Source organism: Camelus dromedarius, chromosome 2 (genome assembly GCF_036321535.1).
Source record: "Camelus dromedarius isolate mCamDro1 chromosome 2, mCamDro1.pat, whole genome shotgun sequence".
Taxonomy (NCBI): domain Eukaryota; kingdom Metazoa; phylum Chordata; class Mammalia; order Artiodactyla; family Camelidae; genus Camelus; species Camelus dromedarius.
Window position 1 is genome coordinate 71,361,297 of NC_087437.1, and position 24,178 is coordinate 71,385,474.

At 36.4% G+C, this 24,178-nt stretch overlaps 1 protein-coding gene across 2 annotated transcripts in view; it reads right to left on the bottom strand.

Moving 5' to 3' along the window:
• The window catches only part of GRAMD1C (GRAM domain containing 1C), an 86,708-nt gene extending 64,525 nt beyond the window's left edge, over window positions 1-22,183 (bottom strand). The window contains exons 1-2 of one of the 2 annotated variants that reach the window (XM_031455526.2): window positions 22,102-22,169; window positions 17,017-17,160 (exon numbers count right to left, since the gene is read on the bottom strand). In XM_031455526.2, coding sequence (XP_031311386.1) covers window positions 17,017-17,160; window positions 22,102-22,128 — 171 coding nt within the window. In that variant the 5' untranslated portion in view covers window positions 22,129-22,169. Of the gene's footprint in view, window positions 1-17,016; window positions 17,161-22,101 lie in introns of both variants that reach the window. The other variant, XM_064495168.1, reaches the window with a different exon arrangement.
• Between the last annotated feature and the right edge of the window lie 1,995 nt (window positions 22,184-24,178).

Sequence of the window (24,178 nt, forward strand, 5' to 3'; positions counted from 1 at the left end):
TAAACAAAAATCGGCAATGACAAGCTTTAGGGGCATAAAAAATTCAATCAGAATCCACAGCTGCTACAATATATTATCTAAGCTGTCCAATTTTCAACAAAAATTATGAAATATGAAAAGAAATAGGAAAATGTGATTCATACTAAGAAAAGAAAAAAGCAGGCAATAGAGTCCTTCATAGTACCCAGATACGGATTTAGCATCAAAAAACATCAAAGCAGTTATTAACAATATTTTCAAAGAACTGATGAGAATAATGTTTAAAGAATTAAGGAAAAGTATGACAACAATGACTCCACAAGTAGAGAATCTCAACAAATAGATCTTTTTTTAATTTTAAAGAAACAAAATGGACATTCTGGACTTGAAAATGATAATCACCAAAATAAAAAATTCATGAGAGGGGCTCAACAAAAGATTCAAAATGGCAGAGAAAGAATCAATAAATTGAAAATAGATTAGTAAAACTTAACCAATTTGAAGAACAGAGATAAAATTTTGAAAAAAATAAAGAAGAGACTCAGAGACCTGTGGCAACATTAACTGAATCAAAATACATGTAATGGGAGTATCAGAAGGAAAGGGAGGCAGGAAAAGGTGAATAAATCGTAGCCGAAATATTCAAAATTTGATGAAAAACAGTGCATATATCAAAGAAGTTCAATGAACCCCAAACAGGATAAAGAAAAGAGATTCACACTTAGACATATCACAGTTTAAATTGTTGAAAGACAGAGGACAACTTGGAAGCAGCAGGAGAAAAATGACTCATCACATAAAGGTGAAAAACAGTATGAGTAACGGCTGTCTTCTCATCATAAACAATGGAACACCTGCCTTGTAAGAAATACTAAAGGAATTCCTTCAGGCTGCAAGGAAATAACACCATATAGTGACTCAAATTCATAAGAAGAAGTGAGGGCAAGGGTATAGCTCAAGTGATAGAGCACATGCTGAGCATGCATGAGGTCCTGGGTTCAATCCCCATTATCTCCTCTAAAAATAAACAAACCTAATTACCTCCCCCTACAAAAATAAAAAAAAAAATAATTAAATAGTAAGAAGAAGTGAAGAGCACCAGAAGTGGTAGTATGGGACAAGTATACAAGAGAATACAAATCTATTTTCCAGTTTTTCTCTTAACATCTTTAAGACCTAAGAGCCTGCAAAGTAATAATTATAGTATTGTTTGGTTTATGAAATATATAGATGCAATGTATGTATAATATGATAACACAAAGTTAAATTTACATGAAATATGTAAATTTTATGTAGATGTTGAAATAGATATAGATATATAATTATACAAAGTAGGGGAGAGATACTGGAGCTAGGTTAGAGCAAACGTTTAATACTTCAGCAGAATTAAAGTAGTAATCTGAAGTATACTGTGAGAAGTTAAGATGTATACTGTATTCCCTCAAGCAATGTTTCTAATGATAAATGTATACACAACTAACAACAGAGTCCCAAAACACATAAAGCAAGACTGACATGACACGATTGAAAAAAACAGATCCATCAACAGCAGCTGGAAATATCAATAATCCATTCTCAGTAACACATAGAACCACTAGACAGGAAACCAGCAAGGATATAGAAGACTTTAACAACATTATCCAGCCATTTGCAACAACATAGATAGAACTTAAGAGTATTATGCTAAGTGAAATAAGCAAGACAGAGAAAGACAAATTCTGGTGGTATCACTTTTATGCAGAATCTAAATAAAAAGTCAAACTCACAGAAACAAACAGTCGAAAAGTGGTTGCCAGGGGTTAGGGGTATATGAAAGAAGAAAAGTTTGGTAAAATGGTACAGACTTTTAGCTAGAAGATGAATAAGGTCTGAGGATCTAATGTAGAACATGAAGACTATAGTTGATAACCCTGCATTGTATAACCAAAATTGAAATTTGCTAAGAGAGTAGAACTTAAATGTTCTCACTCACACAAAAATAATAATAATATTAATGGATGTGTTAATTAACTAGATGGGAGATATCCTTTCACAATGTATATTACATCAAATCATGATGTACATTCTCAATAGTTTGTAATTTTGTCAATTATACCTTAGTAAAGCTGGAGGGGAAAAAAACATTATCCACCCAACTATACCTAACTGGCATTTTATAAAACACTCTATTCAACAGCTGCAGAACACACATTTTTTTCAACCACACATTGAACATCCTCCAGGATAGACAATATGAAAACACGTTTCAATACATTTTAAAGGATTAAAACCATACAAAATATGTTCTCTGTCAACAACACAATAAAATCAGAGATCAATAACACAGGGAATAACAGAGCCCAGCTTCAAGTCATCTTAATCCTTAAAACTGGAAAAAGGCAATCTCAGACTGCATGACAGAACACAGGCATATGCTGGAGATATTGCAAGTTTGGTTCCAGGCTACCACAATAAAGCAAATATCTCAATAAAGTGAATCACATGAATTCTTTGGTTTCCTAGTGCATATAAAAGTTATGTTTACACTCTACTGTAGTCTATTAAGTATGCACTAGAATTATATCTTGAAAAATAATCTATATACTTTAATTTTAAAACACTTATTGCTAAAAAATGTTATCATCTAACAACACAGGGTTGTCACAAACCTTCAATTTGTGAAAAATGCAGTATCTGTGAAACACTCTAAAGTCAAGCACAATAAATCAAGGTGTACCTGTTTATGAAAATCCCCTCCAGTAAAGACAACATCATGCTAGGACTCAAAATGTTTCTATAAAACCATAAGCAAAACAAAATGATAACCTACGGAATGGGAGAAAATTTTTGCAAATGAAACTGACAAAGGCTTGATCTCCAGAATATATAAGCAGCTCATATGACTTAATAAGAAAAAAACAAACGACCCAATTCAAAAATGGGCAAAAGACCTAAACAAGCAATTCTCCAAGGAGGAAATACAAATGATCAATAGGCACATGAAAAAATGCTCAATATCACTAATTATCAGAGAAATGCAAATCAAAACTACAATGAGGTATCACCTCACACCAGTCAGAATGGCCATCATTCAAACGTCCACAAATGACAAATGCTGGAGAGTCTGTGGAGAAAAGGGAATGCTCCTACACTGCTGGTGGGAATGCAGTTTGGTGCAGCCACTGTGGAAAACAGTATGGAGATTCCTCAAAAGACTAGGAATAGATTTACCATATGAGCCAGGAATCCCACTCCTGTGCATATATCCAGAAGGAATTCTACTTCAAAATGACACCTGCACCCCAATGTTCATAGCAGCACTATTTACAATAGCCAAGACATGAAAACAGCCCAAATGTCCATCAACAGATAACTGGATAAAGAAGTTGTGGTATATTTATACAATGGAATACTTTTCAGCCATAAAAACTGACAACATAACGCCATTTGCAGCAACATGGATGTTCCCGGAGAATGTCATTCTAAGTGAAATAAGCCAGAAAGAGAAAGAAAAATACCATATGAGATCGCTCATATGTGGAATCTAAAAAAAACAAAACAAAACAAAACATAAATACAAAACAGAAACAGACTCATAGACATAGAATACAAATTTGTGGTTGCCAACGGGGCGGGGGGTGGGAAGGGACAGATTGGGATTTCAAAATGTAGAATAGATAAACAAGATTATACTGTATAGCACAGGGAAATACATAAAAGATCTTGTGGTAGCTCACAGCGAAAAAAAATGTGACAAAGAATATATGTATGTTCATGTATAACTGAAAAATTGTGCTCTACACTGGAATTTGACACAACATTGTAAAAGGACTGTAACTCAATAAAAAAATGTTTCTATAAAAATAACGGAAAACACAGAAGAAAGGATAAAAGTCTGACGATACAGTCAGAAGGTCTAACATACCTGGAGTCCCAGGAGAAGAGAGAGAATGCAGTAGACGTAATATATGAAAGCACTAACGGCTACAAACTTTCCAAAGCTGATGAAAACCAGCAAATTTTCAAGAAGACCAACAAACTCTAAACAAGATCAACAAATAGAGAGCAATACTAGGATAAAGGATGTGAGTCATATTCATTGGCCAGAATGACATAAGAAGTGCTGTGAAGAATCCTGCAAGTCAAAAATTAATATGCATATGACCTTGTTGAATACTTCAAAATAACTGACTCAGAGCATCTTTATACAAAAAAAATTCCTCTAAGCAAAAATCCTAGAGGTCAGGATCCAACAGAGACATCTGGGGAAAGGATCTCATTAAAAAGTACCATTGATACCACTGTGAACGTGTCATACATTCCCCTCCTAAATTAGAGAAAGTCAGATACTGACCCACACAAAACTGCATATGCGGTTGAAGGCAATAAAACAATTAATCCTCTCTACCACTCATTAAAAAAATAATTAATTCCATTTTATAAATCAGCCTACACTTTGAGAAGCACTTACATGCAACAATTGAATAACAAGATTAGGCAATAATTAGTGTTCATAATGATGACATGTTTCATCAAGGTTCATCTAATTTTAGAGTTTCCTAAAAATGAAGATGTCAAATTTATTTTAAACGAAAATTACATAATTTATACTAAGCTAAAATTACATAATAAGGATAAAGTGTAATGAGACTAGTATATACTCTCATACTACAGCTAGGAGTGTAAATTGATACATTAAAAAAAGTTGGCTATCCATATCAAAAGACAACACATAGACTTTAATCAAGTAATTCCACTTATGGTAATCTATTTTACTTTTTTTCTTCATTTTTTTTCAATTTCCAAATTTTAAAAAAATACCTAAAATTTATCAAAATTGAAATCATACAAAAATTATATTACAATTTTAAGTTTTACAACATGGAAACAGCGTAATTTATTCAAAATTATTTCATTCTATTTTATATTGAAGAAAAAATTTTTTTCTCATATTAGAAAGCATTTAGTCTTTCTCCATTTTAAAAAAATATTTTGAGAATTGACATATAAGATTGTGTAAGTTTGAGGTACACAGCATGTTGATTTGATACATTTATATATTGCAATATGATTACCACCATAGCATTAGCTAACAACTCCCTCATGTCCCATAATTATCATTTCTTTTTGTGGTAAGACCATTTAAGATTTAGTTTCTCAGCATCTTTAAATATATAAATACAGTATTATTAACTGTATAACTATATTCTGTGTAATTATAGTCACAATGCTGTGCATCAGATCTCCAAAACTACTCATCTTCTAAATGTAAGTTGTACCCTTTGACCAACATCTACCCAAATCCTCCCATTCCTTAACCTCTGGTAACCACCATTTTACTGTTTCCACAAGTTCAGCTTTTTTAGATTCCACGTACAGAAATATCATACAGTATTTATCTTTCTGTCTAACTTACGTCACTTAACATAATGCCCTCAAGAAGATAAGTGTTTTTTTAATTATTTTAAGTATCTGTCCTGAAAGGTCCCAATTTCTCCTTTCTCTAAAATCATTTTCAAAAACAAAATCTTCTCACTCTAAGTAATTCCAATACTTTCGGTACATAGTTATGTACGTAAACACAGTAAAATTCAGTAAGCTATCATCTTGCGGTCCAAAAATCCTAATGGCTGGCATCCGGCTAATCAAAAATGATCTGGAGAGTCTCAGTGATCAGTATCTGTGGCCACTCCATAACCTCACAAGCAGGTGTTTAAAGCAGTTTTGATAGCAGATTGGAAGAAAAGAAAGTGACAAAAAAATAAAGAGTAAACTAACTTGGTACATTAGTCATAAAAGACTAGATTGTAATGTAGTAATAAGAAATCCCCAAATCTCGGTGGTTACACGAACAATGGTTTACTTCTCATTTAAATATAAATGAACATTGTGGGTTGGCGAAAGGCTTAACTTTACACTGTCCTAATACAGGGACATAAAGGCTCTACATCCGGGGACAGAAACATGGCAAATAGTGTACCGACCCTAAGGGCTTCCACCTAAAAATGACTTACATCATTTTGTTCACGTTTCATTGACAAAAAATAGCCACATGGCTACATTCATTTCAGTAACATAGAGAAACACATATCTAATATGTACACAGAAAGAAATGAAACAAAAATACTGATGGGCAGAATTAATGATTATTTAAGTTTACTGAATGGGCTAAATTAAGAATTATGGTACTACTAGAGAGGTAAATGAATCTCGTCCGAGAGCCCATTTCTCCCCAAGCAATCTCCATTCAATTCAAAAGAATATATCCACTTAGAGTGCCATGCCAACAAGACACTCACTTTTTAAAATGGAAATATAATTCACATGCCATAAAATTCACCCTTCCACAATGTACAATTCAGTGGCTTTTGGTATAATTACACAAGCTGTGCAACCATCACCACCATCTAATTCTCAAAAAATTTTATCATCCCCAAAAGAAACCCCATATCTATTAGCAGTCATTCCCCATTCCCCCCTCCACTCAGCTAGCAACCACTGATCCACTGTCTCTGTAGATTTGCTTATTCTGGAAATTTCATATAAGTGGAGCCATGGAATAATGTAGTTTTTGTGTCTCTCTTCCATCACTTAGCATAATGTATTCAAAGTACATCCATATTGTAGCATGAAACATTACTTCATTTCAGTTCATAAATGAATATTATTCTACTATATGAATATACCATATTTTATCTATGTATTCATCAATTGATGGACATGAGCTTTGTTTCCACTTTTTGGCTATTATGAATACTGCCACTATGAACATTCATGTGCAAATTCTTGTGTGACATGTTCAAGTTCTCTTGGTATAGATCTAAGAGTGGAATTGCTGGCTTATATGGTAACTATTTTTAACATTTTGAGGAACTGTCAAACTATTTTCCAAATTGGCTGTACCATTTTACATTCTCACAAGCAATGTATGAGGATTCCTGTTTCTCCACATATTCGCCAACACTTAGTGTCTGTCTTTTTCTCTACAGTCATCCTAGAGGGTATGAAACAGTATCCTACTGTACTTTTGATTTGCATTTAGATAACGATGATTGATATTGAATACCCTTTCCTGTGCTTATTCACCATTTGCATACATTTGGGAAAATGTCTATTAAATTTCTGCACATTTTAATTGGGTTAGTTTTATTTTATTATTAAGCTGTAAGACTTCTTTATAGATTCAAGTCCCTTATCAGATACTTGATCTGCAAATATAGTCTCACAGTCTGTGAGTTGTCTTTTCATTTTCTTAATGGACTCCTTGAATCACAAAAGCTTATAACTTTGATGAAGTACGATTTATTTATTTTTTTCTTTTGCCCCTTGAGCTTTTCATATCATATCTAAGAAACTATTGCCTAATACAAAGGTCATGAAGGTTTACGACTATGTTTTCTTCTTCTAAAAGTTTTATCATTTTAATTCTTACATTTAGGTCTATGATCCATTTTGAATTTTTATATGTAGTATGAAATAGGGGGTCCAAATTTGTTCCTTTGCATGTAGATATCTAATTGTCCCAACATCATTTGTTGAAAAAGACTATTTCCCTCAGAGAATTATTTTGGCACTTTTGTCAAAAATCAATTGACCATATATGTGAGTTTATTTCTAGACTCTCTATTCCATTCCATTAATCTAAGATTATTAAAATAAGATGGCTAGCCTTACTATCAGGGCCACATTGTCTTCATTACAGTAGCTTTGTAATAAGTTTTGAAATCAAGATGTTTGCATCTTCCAATTTTGTTCTTTTTCAAGATTCTCCTGGATACTCTTGGTCCTTGCATTTTCATAGTCAGCTTGTAAATTTCAAAAAAAAAGTTGGGATATTGATAGGGATGGCACTGAATGTGTCGATCAGTTTGAGAAGTATTGCAATCTTAATATTAAATCTTCCAATCCATGAACACAGGATATCTTTTCACATTTCTTTATGTAATTTAAAATTTCTTTCATGAGGCTTTGTAGTTTCAGTGTCCATGTCTTTAATTCTTTTGTTATATTTATTCCTAAGTATTTTATTCTTTTGATGCTATTATAAATGGAATTCTTCCCAAAATTTCACTTTCAGGTTGTTCAATGCAGCGTATAAAACCAATTAATTTTGGTTTTAGAATCAGGGTAATACTAGCCTCAGTGAATGACTTAGGAAGTATTCCTCCTTTTTTTTTTTTTTTTTTTTTTTAAATGGAAGAGCTGTTGAAGGATCTGTGTTAGTTCTTCTACACATGTGGTAGAATATGCCTGTGAAACCATCTGGCACTAAGCTTTTCTCTGTGAAGTGTTCTTATTTTGGTTTGGTTTCTTTAGTAATTCAATCTCTTTGCTTGTTACAGGTCTATTCAGATTTTCTATTTCTTCTTGAGTCTTTCAGAGGTTAGTGTTTTTCTAGGAAGCTGTCTTGTTCTTGTAGGTTCTCTAAGGTATTATTTTCAAATGCGTTAAGTTTAGCAAAACTTTAAAGACTGGTAATATCAAGTGTATTGGACCATAAACCAATGTTAGGCTGCTTTGTCTACACTGAAAGTCTGTTGTTTACTGTAGCCATCTTCATTAATTATCTTAGCTAGATATTTTAGATAACTTTACTGCAGCTTCACTTTGGATTTTGATGTCACAGAGATGGCTTCCTTTCTTAAACCTCATGAAACAACCTCTGTTAGTTTCAAACTTTCCTTCTGCAGCTTCCTCCCCTCTCTCAGCCTTCACTGAGTTGAAGAGAGTTAGGGCCTTGCTCTGGATTAGGCTTTGGCTTAAGGGAATATTGTGGTTGGTCTGATCTTCTATCCAGACCACTGAAATTTCCTCCATATCAGCAATAAGGCTATTTCATTTTCTTATCATTCGTGTGTTCCCTGAAGTAGCACTTTTAATTTCCTTCAAAAAATTTTCCTTCACATTCACAACTTGGCTAAATGATGCAAAAATCTTAGCTTTCAGCCCCTCTCAGCTTTCCACATGCCGTCTTCACTAAGCTTAATCATTTCTAGTTTTTGATTTAAAGTGAAAGATGTCTCTTCCTTTCACTTGAACACTTAGAGGCCATGTCAGGGTTATTAACTGACCTAATCTCCATAGTGTGTCTAAGGGAATAGGGAGGCCCAAGGAGAGGGAGAGAGATGGGGGAACGGCAGCTCAGTGGAGCAGTCAGAACACACAAAACACTTACTGATCAAGATAGCTTTCTTACATGGGCGTGGTTCACAGCGCTCCCAAATCAATTACAACAGTAACATCAAAGATCACTAATCACAGATCACCATAACAAATATAACAATGAAAAGGTTTGAAATGTTGTAAGAATTACCAAAACATGACACAGAGACATAAAGTGAGCAAATGTTGGAAAAATGGTACCAATAGACTTGCTCAACAGTGTTGCTACAAACCTTCAATGTGTAAAAAAAAAAAAAGATGCAATGTCTGTGATGTGCAATAAAGTGAAGCACAATAAAATGTAATATGGCTGGATTCTAAAATTTAAATTTATATGGAAGGACCCTTTTCACGATAAAAAACACTCAGCAAGAAGTCAAGAACGCAGAGAAATTAGATCACTCACACTTTGCTAGTGGGAATGTAAAATGGTACAGCAACTCTGGGCAAGTTTGGTAGTTTCTTAAAAACTAAACACATAACTATCAGATGACCCAGCAATTGCACTCCTGGGCATTTATCCCAGAGGAAAACGTATGTTTACACAAAAACCTGTACACAGATGTTTATAGCAGCTTTAGTCATCACAGTCAAAAACTGGAAACAGCCCAGATGTTCTTCAGTGGATGAATGGTTAAACTGTGATACATCCATACCATGGAATACTACTCAGCATTAAAAAGGAATGAACTGTTGGTACATAAAGCAAAATGGATGGATCTCCAGGGAATTATGATGAGTGAAAGTAACCAATATAAAATATTACATAACTGTATGATTCCATTTATATAATACTCTTGAGATGACATAATTATAGAAATGGAAAACAGATTTGTGGTTGCCAAGGGTTAAGTAGGGGCAGGGAGCAGAAAGAGAGTGGCAGTGTCTATAAAAGGGTTGTGTCTATAAAAAGGATTCTTGCTGCGATGGAAATGTTCCATATCTTGACCTTATCAATGTCGATATGCTAGCTGTGATACTCTAGTACAGTTTTTCAGGATGTCACCATTAGGCAAAACTGTTTAAAGGATACAGAGTATCTCTATGATTTCTTACAACTACATGTGAATCTAAAATTATCTCAAACTACAAGTGAAAAAAAAAGTAAAAGATGGAAAGGTTGGTAGGGTTTAAATAAAGTGTTAATCCTATGTGAGAGGTGACAATGTTTGAAGGACTATTAAGGCTGATTCAGATGTCAATACCCCATACCCTTCTTTGTACTGCCTACCATTAGGCATTATACTACTCATTAACATATTGACCAGAGAAATAGTGCAATTAAAATTATTTAGCCTAATGATTGAGCAAAGTGTGACTAGGGTAATACAAGATCACTCTGGTAGTTTTACATGAAGTTTTGCAAGGTTTCCCCCTGCTTACTAATGAAGTATTAAATCCAAGTCCCAAAACTTCATGAGAGATGGACCACAGTTATGTACTCTTAGGAAGACTCCCCTCCTAAGTTAGGCACCCCAAGCCTAGTTTAGATAGACAAGCTTCCTTGTCTTTAATTTGCAGATGTAGGTGGATTTTTTTCCTAGTCCCCCTTTCACAGAGGGCAAAACTCTTCAAGACTCGTGGCTTTATAAAGAGTTCTCAGTTCCAATTCCTACAAATCCAAAGCATCACCTCTGATCCCAGTGTGGCCATTAAACCTGTACTGAGACGAATAACCTTCTCAGGGCTGCCTCAGCATCAGCTCACGTGCTTTCAACTCCCATAATCAGTTCCCTCTTCTCCTTTTGGCCCTAGGTATTTCGCTTGCTATCTTGTGAGCCTAGAAAAGCATTTTTTAAAGATGTTTGTAACATTTCATCCAGCATTTCCAGGTACTTCGTAGCAGAAGAGTTTTAAAGTTAAATAGTTCTCTCTCCATATTTCCAGAAATGTTAGTTCCTGTCACCTTACAATTAAATCTAAAAGTGTTAAAAGATATCTATTTTTCAAACAATATCTGTCTATAATTGAATTTTTTAATTGGGTAAAATATCTTTTTTAATTCAACAGAAATTGGAAAATGAGTTTACTCTTTTTATCAGTTTCCAAAGTGAAAACCCAAAATATCATTTTTAGCTTGAATAAATCCAAGATATGTTGTGGAAGATCACATATTACAGGAAGCTTCTTCTCCAAAGTTGCCGAAGTATGTTACAAACATACTAATTAACCCTTTTGGGCTTTTTAAAAATTTTATAGTGCAACATTAGTTAATCATCATGATATACCTATAAATCAAGTTTGTGGCAAGTTTTATGCCCCACTTATAAGCAGAAATGCTTACCTATGAATAACATGACTATGATCATAAGTCAATGACAAAGCACACAATCAAGACTTCTGGTTTTTGTACAATTAGAAAAACTAAATTATGATCTAGAAAAATTCAAATTTAATATTTTTATTAAAACATAGGTATACTAGTTATTATTTCTGTGTATGTGCATAATATTTGAAAATCTAGAGTTATGTTGTTCTTAAAATATTTTAGAACCAAAAGAAAGACAAATTTGAATTCTAACCTCTTTTAAAATTCTCCTACTTCATCTTTCTTTTTTTCCTATTTCCTGTCCTAAATCAAAGATCTGAGGGATCTGATATTTCATATCTTCTTTATTCTATGTGTATTTGCCAAGATTTCCAAATACACAATTATTTGAAGAAAAACACATCAAGAACCTCTAAACAAATTTAATTATAATTTTAATCACATAATTCAGAAAATTTTATAAATCCCTCCACTTTTAAAATGCAGATATCAACTAAATCAGCTACTAAAAAATAAATATTTACAAGTGACAAATGTTTTTAAATGGGAACTTAATACTTACAAAATACCAAAGTACAAAGATTGCTTAATAGTAAGTACCTTGCCCAAAGCATTAATACTTCTATTTAAAAATCCAGGAAAGTATGTCATCTTCTAAACATACATAAGAGAACATCTCAAAGGTGTTTTTCTGCTCCCAATAGTTGCTAGCTCTACATCACTAAGAGAAGTTACGCTAAATCAATGCATCTGCTGCAGATCTCTGTATGCTTTTCCTCCGGGACCTAATCCACCTGGAATACACCACTATTTTAGACAGAAAGAAAAAAAAGTCTTTGTTTTTTGATATTTTTTTCTTTTGCTATGTATGTTTGTTAACCGTTAAAGGGCAAAGCATAAATATTTATCTGCTATTAACTTTATTTTAAATTTAATTTCTTCATTTCACATAATTTTTATTGTTATATTAAGATTTAAAAGTTAATGATACGACTTAAAAGCAAAAATAAACAAATGGACCTAATTTAAGCTTTTGCACAGCAAAGGAAACCATAAGCAAAGCAAAAAGACAACCTACAGAATGGGAGAAAATATTTGTAAACGATATGACTCCCAAGGGCTTAATTTCCAGAATATATAAACAGCTTATACAACTTAATAACAAACAAACAACCCAATCCAAAAATGGGCAGAAGACCCAAACAAGCAGTTCTCCAATGACGACATACAAATGGCCAATAGGCACATGAAAAAATGCTCAGTATTGCTAATTATCAGAGAAATGCAAATCAAAACTACAATGAGGTATCACCTCACACCAGTCAGAATGGCCATCATTAAAAAGTCCACGAACAATAAATGCTGGAGAGGGTGTGGAGAAAAGGGAACCCTCCCTCCTGTTGGTGGGAATGTAGTTTGGTGCAGCCATCATAATAAACAGCATAGAGATTTCCTCAAAAAACTAAAAACAGATTTACCCTGGATGATCCAGCAATCCCACTCCTGGGCTTATATCCAGAGGGAATTCTAATTCAAAAAGATACATGCACCCAATGTTCATAGCAGCACTATTTACAACAGCCAAGACATGGAAACAACCTAAATGTCCATCAACAGAAGACTGGATAAAGAAGATGTGGTATATTTATATAATGGGATACTACTCAGCCATACAAAAGAATAAAATAATGCCATTTGCAGCAACATGGATGGACCTGGAGATCACCATTCTAAGTGAAGTAAGCCAGAAAGAGAAAGAAAAATACCATACGATGTCACTTACAAGTGGAATCTAAACAAAAAACACAAATGAACTTATTTACAAAGCAGAAAGACTCACAGACATAGAAAATAAACTTTGGTTACCAGGGGATAAAGGGGATAGAAAAGGATAAATCGGGAGTTCGAGATTTGCAGATGCTAACTACTATATATAAGACAGATAAACAAGCTTCTTCTGTATAGCACAGGGAACCATATTCAATACCTTGTAGTAACCTATAATGAAAAGGAATATATGTATGTATATGTGTGACTGAAACATTATGCTGTACACCAGAAATTGACACAACATTGTAAACTGACTATACTCAAAAAAAAAAAAAAAGTTAACGATATTACTATCTGTGAAGTGGATAAGCACCAAGAACCTACTGTATAGCCCAGGGAACTATATTAGTTTCTTGTAATAAGCCATAATGGAAAAGAAACTAAAAATACATATATATAAAATAATAAATACATATGTATGTATACGCATAACCGAATCGCTTTGCTGTATACCTGAAACTAACATTGTAAAATCGACTATACTTTACTAAAAAATAAGAATAATAAAAATAAATAAATATAAAATAAAATATATTTTTAAAATTAAAAAAATTAAGTCAACGACAAAACTCATTTCCCACATACTATGATTAAATATTTTCATTTTAAAATTAAAAAACAAATGAAACAAGATTCCTATGTTTATATTACAAGATTGAAAGTGAAAATCTGCAGCTGTTGATCTCATTATCAAATGCTATGGCGATTTAATCATACTCATTTAAATTAAAGTCCCACTGTCAGAAAGACACTTGCCAATCTAATAAGTAGCATAAAGTTAAATGGATAGGGTGTAAAAGAAATCAACCTCAGGAGGGGAAAAAAACTTCAGTAAACTTTGGTTCACTTTCTTGTATCTTTTTGTTACTTTTTCACAATTTTTTTTGTATCTGTGGGAAGCATCAAAATAATTTTCTAATATTACAAATAGTATATAATCTTATCCAGGACCTTTCAACCTTTTCAACCACTGGGACAACGTTAAGGGGAAGTGTTCCCCGTGTGATATACTCTCACTGAGTATGCCCAGAGTTTTTTATGACCGACACACAGCTTTCAGGGCTGTAAATTACGATCACTTGCTGGCCATAAACCCCTCTTTCTCTCCTATTGATTCAAGACACACCGTTGCTGCAATACTGTGGCCCAGTCTCTAACTTTACAAGTGAGGCACCAGAAGGAAACAGGTTAAACAGATGCACGCACTCTATCCCAGATGTTTTGTTCCCAAACTCTAATTTGTTCAATGATATCACGCTGCCCTCTAAATTCACTACATTTAGATCAATGCAGTTAGCCTGGCCAGAATACATGAGGTATTCCACATGAGTGAATTTTTCAGGTTCTTGGGGCTTAACTCTTTAAATACCAAACTTTACAAAGTTACCAGTCTTTTTTGGTAGAAACTTCCCTAAAGTGAAAAGGCACAGATTTCCTTCGATGTTGCAGTAAAATGGCTCAGACACTAATTCCTTGCTTAACTACCAGGTCATGTGCCTCATGAATCTTTTCCTGTCAGGCTACTGGTCTTCCTTGTGTTAATTCTGGTTCCCTCCGTGAACTCTGCCATCTCACTGTACTGATTCAGCTCCTGTGTTATTGCCACGAGAACATGAAAATGGCAACATGGTGGAACAAGTAGTAGAAGCGTGTGGATTTAAAATGGCAGAGGGGAAAAAAATGCATTATTTATTTTCCAGATTTCTTAGCCATCGTTTTTACCAGTTACATTAGAGCCAACGATCAGCATGGGCCATTGGCCTCCACAGTAAGAGGCCCAGGTTCCTACACTTTTTGAGTTTCTGCTGTCATTTCTTGCTCTTGTCCATGTGTTATCACCAAATAATTCCTGTTTCCAATAATTTATTCAACTACACAATGGGAACCCACTTATTTAGGCTTATAAAAAAAATATCAAAAATACATTAAAGAAATTCCAAACGAAGGCTTGAGGGATTCTCCTCTTATGAGAGCCATCAGCATGACCTCTGATTTAGCTATTCAGGCTCCATTTTGTTGTTTGCGTCTAAGTTCTGATAATTCTGGTTTCTGGATAAGTGACCTTTGGAAAGGTCAGTAAAACTTCTGAGATGTTGTATTTGTCTCAGTCTAGTCCATCTGAATTCATATAAAAAGTCCTCAAAATAAAGGGTTTGCAATTAGCATAGAAACTTAAACTGAGCCAAAGTTTCAACACTCTAAATCAGCGCTTCTCAAACTTGAATGTGCATACGAATCACCTGGAGATCGTGTGAAAATGAAGATTCTGACTCAGTAGGTTTGAGGCTGGGCCTGGCATTCTGCATTTCTAATCAGGTGATGCCTGGCTCTGGGGCCATGTACTCTACTTTGAGTAGCAGAGCTTTAGAACATGGACCTCTGTTTTCCTCTCTCTTATTTTTTTTCCCTTTGGTGGGTAAGTAATTGGGCTTATTTATTTATTTACTGTTATAGGAGGACTGGGGATTGAACCCAGGACCTTGTGCATGCTAAGTATGCACTCTTACCTCTGGAGCTACACCTTCCCCTCCTCTCCTTGTATTTCTAAATCCCCTCATTCCTTTGCTTTCTCCTTTTCTTGCTTTACCCTTTTTGTTGTTTTAAGTCTGCCACAGTAACTGTTTAGCCCTGTAGATAGCCCTTGGAGCTATAAAGATTTTCCACACTATAACGGAAGCTATAAAAATCACAGTGCAGAAGGACGAGAACACTCCAACAGTCATAAGCTTTCTCAAAATGCAACCAAAATAATTGAATCAATATAGATGGCATGATTTTTAGGATGTGTAGTTATTTTAGTATATTTCTTAGCAATTAAATATTTTCCTTAGGATATGGCTCAAAAAAAAAAAACTCATGAGGTAAGTGGTTTAAAGGGAAGTAAGAATCTATTATTTATATTAAGATTCAATAGCATTCAATAAGTGAGCTGCTAATTATGAACAGAACGATGGTGCTTGTCCTGATCCTTACAACCTATTATTATTTTTTAGTCTACTTTAAAATTAGAAGAAATTCTGCTACCAAGTATATCTGATCCTCTAGAGATGAGCTTTCTAATGAATTAATATTAGAACTATATATTCCTTATAATCTTATATAAATTTCACTTACAGTTGCATTACACCAGATTCTACCAAATGGTTCATAAGTCTCACAGGAATTATTAGATTTAGAATGAGCCCTTCAATGCAGTAACTGCTGGCATTCATATGGTAACAGAAATGTTCTTACCAAAAGACTCTCTGCACCTAGTCAACAAGCAGCTATCTCATTTCACAGCGGGGAAACCTGAAGCACATCCAGGATACGCAACCAGGTGAGCACAGTGCAAACAGAACATGAAACTCCTAGCTTTGAAACCTACCTTATAATCACTGTACACTGCAGGTCAAACATCGTCAAACTTTCTTTTAGGTACAGGAAGCAATTCTTTAACCAAAATCATGTAAAATAGCTGGCTTCTCACTAACATTGAGAAATACAGTTTCTGTACAACATTAGTCTCTTGCCGATATAATGAACACCATGTGAGTGGAGTCCAATTCTGTGGTGTAGTTTTCTCCCAGGGAAACTGAAGCAGACAATTCTACTCCATCAAGCCAGACAACAGTGCACCCTAGTGGCCAAAGGAGAGCAGAACCAGAAATGTCTGTGAGACTCTGGATTAAAATTTAAATATCTAAAATCTAGAAGCTAATAAGAAAATATTATAAATAGTATAAGAATTGCTGTAGACTGAAAGAAAACTTGCATTTACGATTAAAATGAAGATATAAGAGAAAAATATATATTACCCAAAAGCTCCAGTCACCACTCCAGTTATATAAATTTAGCCCCTGTTTTTTAGCTATATTATTCTCATCCACAACTGGACTAGGATTTTGCTCTAACTCTTCCTGGAATTCAGCAGCAAAGCTTGAATCTCCTTCATTTATTACCTGGAAACAAGTATCAAACAATTTAAATTACTTACTGAGAAATGCCCATTTTAAAAAAGAAAAGAGTTAATATTCAAAATACACAAGTAAACATTAAAAGGACAATATTTAAGCTTTTAGAAAACAGCAATCAATATGTTTTCCCTTCTATAGTTCATAGAGTTACACATACAACAAATATTTTCCAACTACTACTATTTTATTAGGTAGTTTTTAGTTGGCACTAGAATTCAAAAATGAATAAAATAAAGGGAGAGGATATAGCTCAAGTGGTAGAGCGCATGCTTAGCATACAGATAGTCCTGGGTTCAATCCCCAGTACCCCCTCTAAAAATAAATAAGTAAACCTAATTACCTCCCCACCCCACTCCCCCAAAATAATAAACAAACAAACAAAAATGAGTAAAATAAAGTCCTTAACCTCCAGAAGTTCACAGTCAGCTAGAGGAACAATTAAACAGTAAAAAAATACAATGTAACAGGAGTAATAATTGGTTCCATCTCTTTGGAGGATAATTTGCAATGCCTGGTAGGGTCCAAGATGGGTATAGATGTACTACGCCCCAGAGATTTAATGTGGACATGAGGTCAACAATGTTTTTAATACTAAGAAAGTGGAAACAACCTGACTATCCACTGGTAGGGAAATTGGGTAATTACCTTTGCTTTATACAAACAATGAAGAAATAAAATATCAGAATCAGATGTCTCAACCAGGCCCTGGCCTCAACCTACAGAGTACTCAGGGGCAAGATTATACACTGTGCGAGACAGGGGCCCATGGGTGGTCACTCATGAAAGAGCCGTCACTATGTAGTAAAAAAGGGAGAGAAAAGGACTCAAAAACTGACACTGCCACCTATGCCTCTGTTGTAACAAAAATGTTGACCCTCAAGGTTACAGGGAAAGCACCGTGGCACTCGCACAGTACAGCGAAGAACTAATTCAAACTCAACTTAAGGTTGAGTTTCCTGATCTCTATGAAGTAACCACTGCTATGAGGGAAGCCCCCAACCCTGGTGATCCTGATTTGAGGCTCTCTGGAGGAAGAAATTAAGGATAGAGAAGACCCCCTCCTCCCAAAGTACATTGACTAACTACCAAAAAGAGAGAGAAAAAGAAACAAACATAGCTGGATACAGGGAGGAGACATAAACCAACCAATCAAAAAAAAAAAAAAATTGAAACAGAAGTCCATAACTTGACCCAGCTGGAAATCCAAAATGTATTAAAATAATTTATATAACAAAAGATAAAGGCTGGCTTTTGCACCTCTACAGCATAGGTTTTGAATGAACTTCAACACCTGCTAAAATGCATCGACTGGAAGATCTTTACGCCTTTTATCAATACTGAGCTCAAACTATAGTTATACATGGAGATCACTAAATTTAAACAAGATACCGTCTGTAATCTTAGGGGAATTACTCAACATAAAATAGACAACAAATAGGTATGTCTCACCTTAACTACCAGAACTGCCACCTTGCCTAAATTCTCCCTGGTTGTAGTATAGTTCACCCTAGAATATCCCACAGTGCCAAAGGATGCTCTGACTCAATGGTAATAAATTTAACTCAAGTCTTTGGGGCTTACAAAAAGGCTTTTTAAAAAGTGGGAACCCATGGATGACTTCCCAACCCCTAGTTAAAATAGTTATTATAGCTCAACGTAAAATAAAACAGGGACTTCAAAGATTGAGGTTTATTATATAAGACCTAATTAGTGAAAGAGTGATTATCCCTACTGCTTCTCCATTTAATAGCCCAATGTGACCTGGTAAAGGTGGGAAATTAATGGTGCCTCACAGGTGATTACTGTATCCCTGATGCTGTGGTCCATGAAGGCCCCTATACCTAATACTACTGAAGTTACTGACACCATCCAATCAGAAACTGGTAGATATTTTGATGTTATAAATGTGATGGATATGCTCTGTTCAATGCCTCTTTCAATGACCTCTCAGTCACAGTTTGCCTTCACTCCAGAGGAACACAATATACTTTTACCTGGCTACCCACAGGGTACCTTAAAAAGCCTTGCCACCACATACAACCTTACAGGTAACTGTATCCAAATCTCTCCAGGAGAACGGGTGTGATGTTACATTGATTATATCCTCCTCTGAGGACATTCTTTTGACACACCCATTCAGGGCATACAAATACTCATGAAAAGAGGATGGGTCATTGCCCCACACATAGTGTACTATCTTGGATAAATTCCTGAAAACTATTTAGTAACCCAAGGTCCACTCCATCCATGACAATGTCAAGAAACATCTACTGACCGTGTCTGCACCCACAACATTAAAACAAGTCCAACATCTTTTAGGTCCTTTTGGATTCTGCAGGCAATATAGTATTCATTTATAAATTTTACTTAATGCCTACTTATGCTGTTACTTGCAGGTCAGTCCACCCTGAATAGGGCCCCCTCCCAAAAAAGATTCTAGAATTTGTCAAAATGATAATATAACAGACACTCCCAACAGTGCTACTTCCTCCCTGCTGCTCCCCATAAAAAACACACGCATATACACACAAAGAATCCTTCACTGTAGAGACTTTAGCAGCCTCTTTTCAGGACTCCTGGAGTCTCTGGACCACCTGTGATGTCCATAAGTTATCCATAGGCTTCTGATGCAAGAAACTATGTCTTCACTCCACACTATATGCCATTTAAGCAGCAATTACTGACAGCACACTAAACTCTCCTGGAAGCAGAGGCTCTCACCAGCTCTGAGCCTGTGACCCTCCATACCCAGCTGCCCATTATCCCTTGGGTCCTGGAAGCTGCACCTTGTAAGGTCAGCACAGCCACTGAGGACTTCCTGCTGCAGGACAGAACCAAATGTGGGCCCTCTGGCATATCCCACCTACAGGTGGGCATGGCCTCCCCTGACCTCATTCCTTTGTCAGATGTCATGGTGCTAGAAGAGGTCACCTCTCTCCTGAACCCCTTCAATACCTGGAGACTGATCTGGGTTCAACGGAGTGAACAGCAATAGGATTTCAAGACTTCAAGCTCCCATCTGAAGTCTGATGGGCGAACCTGCTGTTCGGTAGACAGCAACACCAGCACGCACATGCTGGAGCTCACTGAGCACCTACTGCTTGTCATCCCTGAACCAGGATGTTCCTGTTGAAGGAAAGGACTCGGAGGTCAGCACAACTGGCTGACCTTCCCACAGTTATCTTATCTTAACATTGAATGCTCTGGCCAACAACTGGCTCCCTCTGCACATTTTTACAGACCCTTGGGCCACTGCCTAAGAGTTACACCCTGTAGAGTAAAGAACTCTGGAATTCTCTTTCAGATACTCAGAATATAAATCAAGGTCACGTGTGTCTATCCAAATACTAAAGCCACAATAAAAGGCCTCATCAAGACACTCCTTATCCCCATCAAGAGTTCCAGACATTACCGACAGTGACCAAGGTACTCATTTTATTTCTCAAAATACACATCGTTGGATTCCTGAACAAAGCATTCAAGGGAACTTTCATCTTCCTTACTGGTTTCAGGCTGCAGGCTTCATCCAAGAGCCACAAAGGCTTGTTTAAACAAGTTCAAATTCAACTAAATGAAAATGGTACATTTCAGTCATCAGATATCAGGGGTGAATTGTAATAAAGAGTCTCATTCCATTTTTTATGTTAACCTGCTAACAGCTTTTAAGCCCCACGTCTCCTGCATCCTTTCTGTCCCTCAAATGGGCAAACTGTTAAGAGAGCCTGGGTGTGGGTGGGAGAGTCAAACAAGCAAGCTTCTGTCCAAATAGAGGACCCCTGACCCTACCCCTAACCACAATAAAATCCCGGAGCCAGCCTCCTTCCTTGCCCTTTCAAGTCATTTGGGATCTGCTTGAGAAGACCGCCCTGCTCTTCCCTCTTCACTGTGTACACATATAAGTAAAAGCCTTTATATATAAGTAATAAACCTCTTCATGGTGTGTGTGTTTGGCATCATCATTTTCTATCTTCAAATCAAATGTAGGGTGGTTGGTCCATTCTGGCTTTGTAGAGTGGCCACAACAGAATCCTATCTCTCTAACTTGTTAGCTGTGTGGTCACCGGCAGTCACTCAATCTCTCTAAATCAGCTTTCTCCATAGGGGCAACAACGCTCTCTAGGCCAGACAGCAAGCTCATTGAGAGCAGGGATCACGTCCGTGCAGCTCACCGTCTTATCCCAAACACGCAGTGCCAAGGAAAACAGTTGAATGAGTGACAGCTTGGGTTCATGAATATCTACCTGGCCTATTTTATGGTAATGTTTTGAGAATCAACAGAAATAATGCATTCATTCATTTGTTCATCCAGCAGTTCTCTGCCTCTACCGATTTATAAACTGTAAAATGCTCCCCAATAAAAGCTGTTGCACTGACTGCGATCCTCTAAAAGTAAAACATACACTCACAGCCAATGTAAAAGCAATGAGGGTAGCGCTCAGAAACGCAGGTAGTCCTGCAACAAAAGTTTATCAAATAACAAATTACAAGTAGTAAACAAATACCAGAACTAGTTGAAACCAAAAACGTGGTTGACAGCACAGTGATTTAAACTAGAGTTCGGAGCCCTTTTATCAAGAGCTGTTAGTGAAGGGAACGGCGTGAGACCGATCAACGTGATACCGGGTCAGAACCACGACAGTGGGGTCTGGGGCTGAGGCGTCTGGACTAGGACTTCTTGGGGGACCAAAAGCCAGCACTGCGCGCCCACAGGGGAGACTTCCCACCACGGCCCAGGGGAAAAAGCTCGCAGGAAGCACAGGAAACCGTTTCCTCGGTAACAACTTTCCACATTATCCCAAAGGGCACCCAGAAAAGGGAAGAGAGGAAGTAATTTTCACAAGCTGAGAGGGTTCAAAAAACCTCCGTGAAGAAAGCCGCCGGGCAAAACCACCGTTTGAAAACCCGTCCCAGCCAGGCGCCGCTTACCTGGCGAACGATCAGAGCGCCTTCCATCGCTGATCCCTCCGCCGCCAAGGAACCGCGCACGCGCGCCCCGCCGCGAGGAAGGGGCGGCCAGGCGCGCGCCCCGCGCCCACCCCCGACGAGCGCTCGAGGCTCCCAGCCCGGAACGTCCAGTCCACCCGCCCGCTCTCCGAGGGCCACCTTGTCGGCGCGCCTTGCGCCCTCTGGCGGTCGTTGCGGATCCCCGCCTTTGGCTAACTCCTGAAGATGTAATGTTAATTTGTTAGCCTGTAGGCCTGTCTTTGCAAGGCATCAGGATGAAAACCTGTCCTTTCCTACCTCCCAGTCTCAAACTCCTGCACCTACCGTGAAATGGCTTGTAGGCACAAATCACCCTCGCAAAGCCTTTGCTCTGCTTCTCATAATATGTACCCTGCTCCAATGTGCAGAAAAATGAATTGCATGGCAAGGTCTTGTTCCTTCAAATGAGGGATTGAACTTATTGGTAAAAGGCTATTGAGTGTTGCAGATCCTGGTTCCAAAAAAGAAAAAAGCTATAAAAGACATTCTAGGGCAACTAGGGAATGTATCTTATAATATGAAATGTATATTAGAGCTGGTGTCACAGAATAGTGAACGATTTAGGATAAATGTATTGATATGCATAATTAATACTTTGGGTTATGTTGAAGAGTGCCTTTGTTATTAGAAAATTCATACTCAACGATTTAAGAGTGAAATGTTGTGATGTCTGCAACTTGATTTCAAATGCTTCAACAAAGATAGTGCCAGAGAATGAATGTGTTACTCCCAAATTCATGTACTGACACATAGTCGGCTTCCACCTTGTAGGAACATGCTAAGACTGCGGTCTGTTTACAGATGTGGGTTCTCACCAGACACTAGTCTTCCAGTGTCTTGAGCTCCGGCTTCCCAGACTCCACAACCCTGAGAAATAAAAGTTTGTTGTTTAAGCTGCACAGTCTGTGTGTTTTTGTTACAGCAGCCTGAACAGACAAAGATAATAGAGAGAGAGCAAAATAGCAAAATGTTAACAATTATTTCATCTATGTGGGGGATATACCCCTGTTCGGTGACTCTTCTTCTATTTCTGTATGTTTGTATATAATCATAATGTAAAACTGAGGAGAGGGAAAGAGGCAAATCCAGTTCCACAAAAAGACAGATATTGAATATATTTTTAAAATATATATTGCATGCTGAAGGACATATTACCTAATAAGATAATCAAGAAGGATAGGTTCTTGTCCTTGTCCTGCAAAACTTTGCATGAGTTGTGTTGTCCTTCAATTTGGGATACAAGGAGAGGCTGAAAAGAGAAAAATAATGACTGCCAATTCTTTGAACCAGAAGCCACACCAAGAATTTTTCTTTGGATTGAAATAGTTTTAAAATGCCAGGATTTTTTTTTTTTAATGGTACAAGATGAATGTGGTTGGTATGCAAAATATTTTTAAACTATTTAAATTTTTTTTAAATTTTGAAACAATTTCAGGCTTACAAAAAAGTGGCAAATATGTTACAATAACCTTTTCCCTGAACCATTTCAGACTTGGCAGTTAACACTGTGCCCCATCAACTTGGAATGCTTTGGTATTTCCTACATTAATAATAATAATAATAACAACAACAACAACATGACCAACCAAACTGAGAAATTAACATTATATTGCTACTTCTTAATTCTCACACCCCATTAGAGTTATACCAATTGTCCCAAGAATGTGCTTTATAGCAAAAGAATCTAGTCCTACATCATGAGTTACAGTTAGTGGCCATATATCCGTCAATGTGCAATATTAAGCTCATCCGCTGCACAGACTCCGTCCTCATCCATCCCACCTTAACACCCCTTGCCCAGCCGTCACTGCATCCTTCACTCTCCTCATCCTTCCCTGCTAGAACCCCTGACAGTGCTGCCTCCACTAAACAGTTTAAATCATTTGTAAAGGCTGAAAAGATGAAAATAATCTAATAAAGGAAAAGCCTGAGGTTGGGCTAGGTCAATCACTATTTAGATTTTAGACCCAATTTACAATGAATGAGTCACAGAAAAATACAATAAGATTCAGTTTATAAC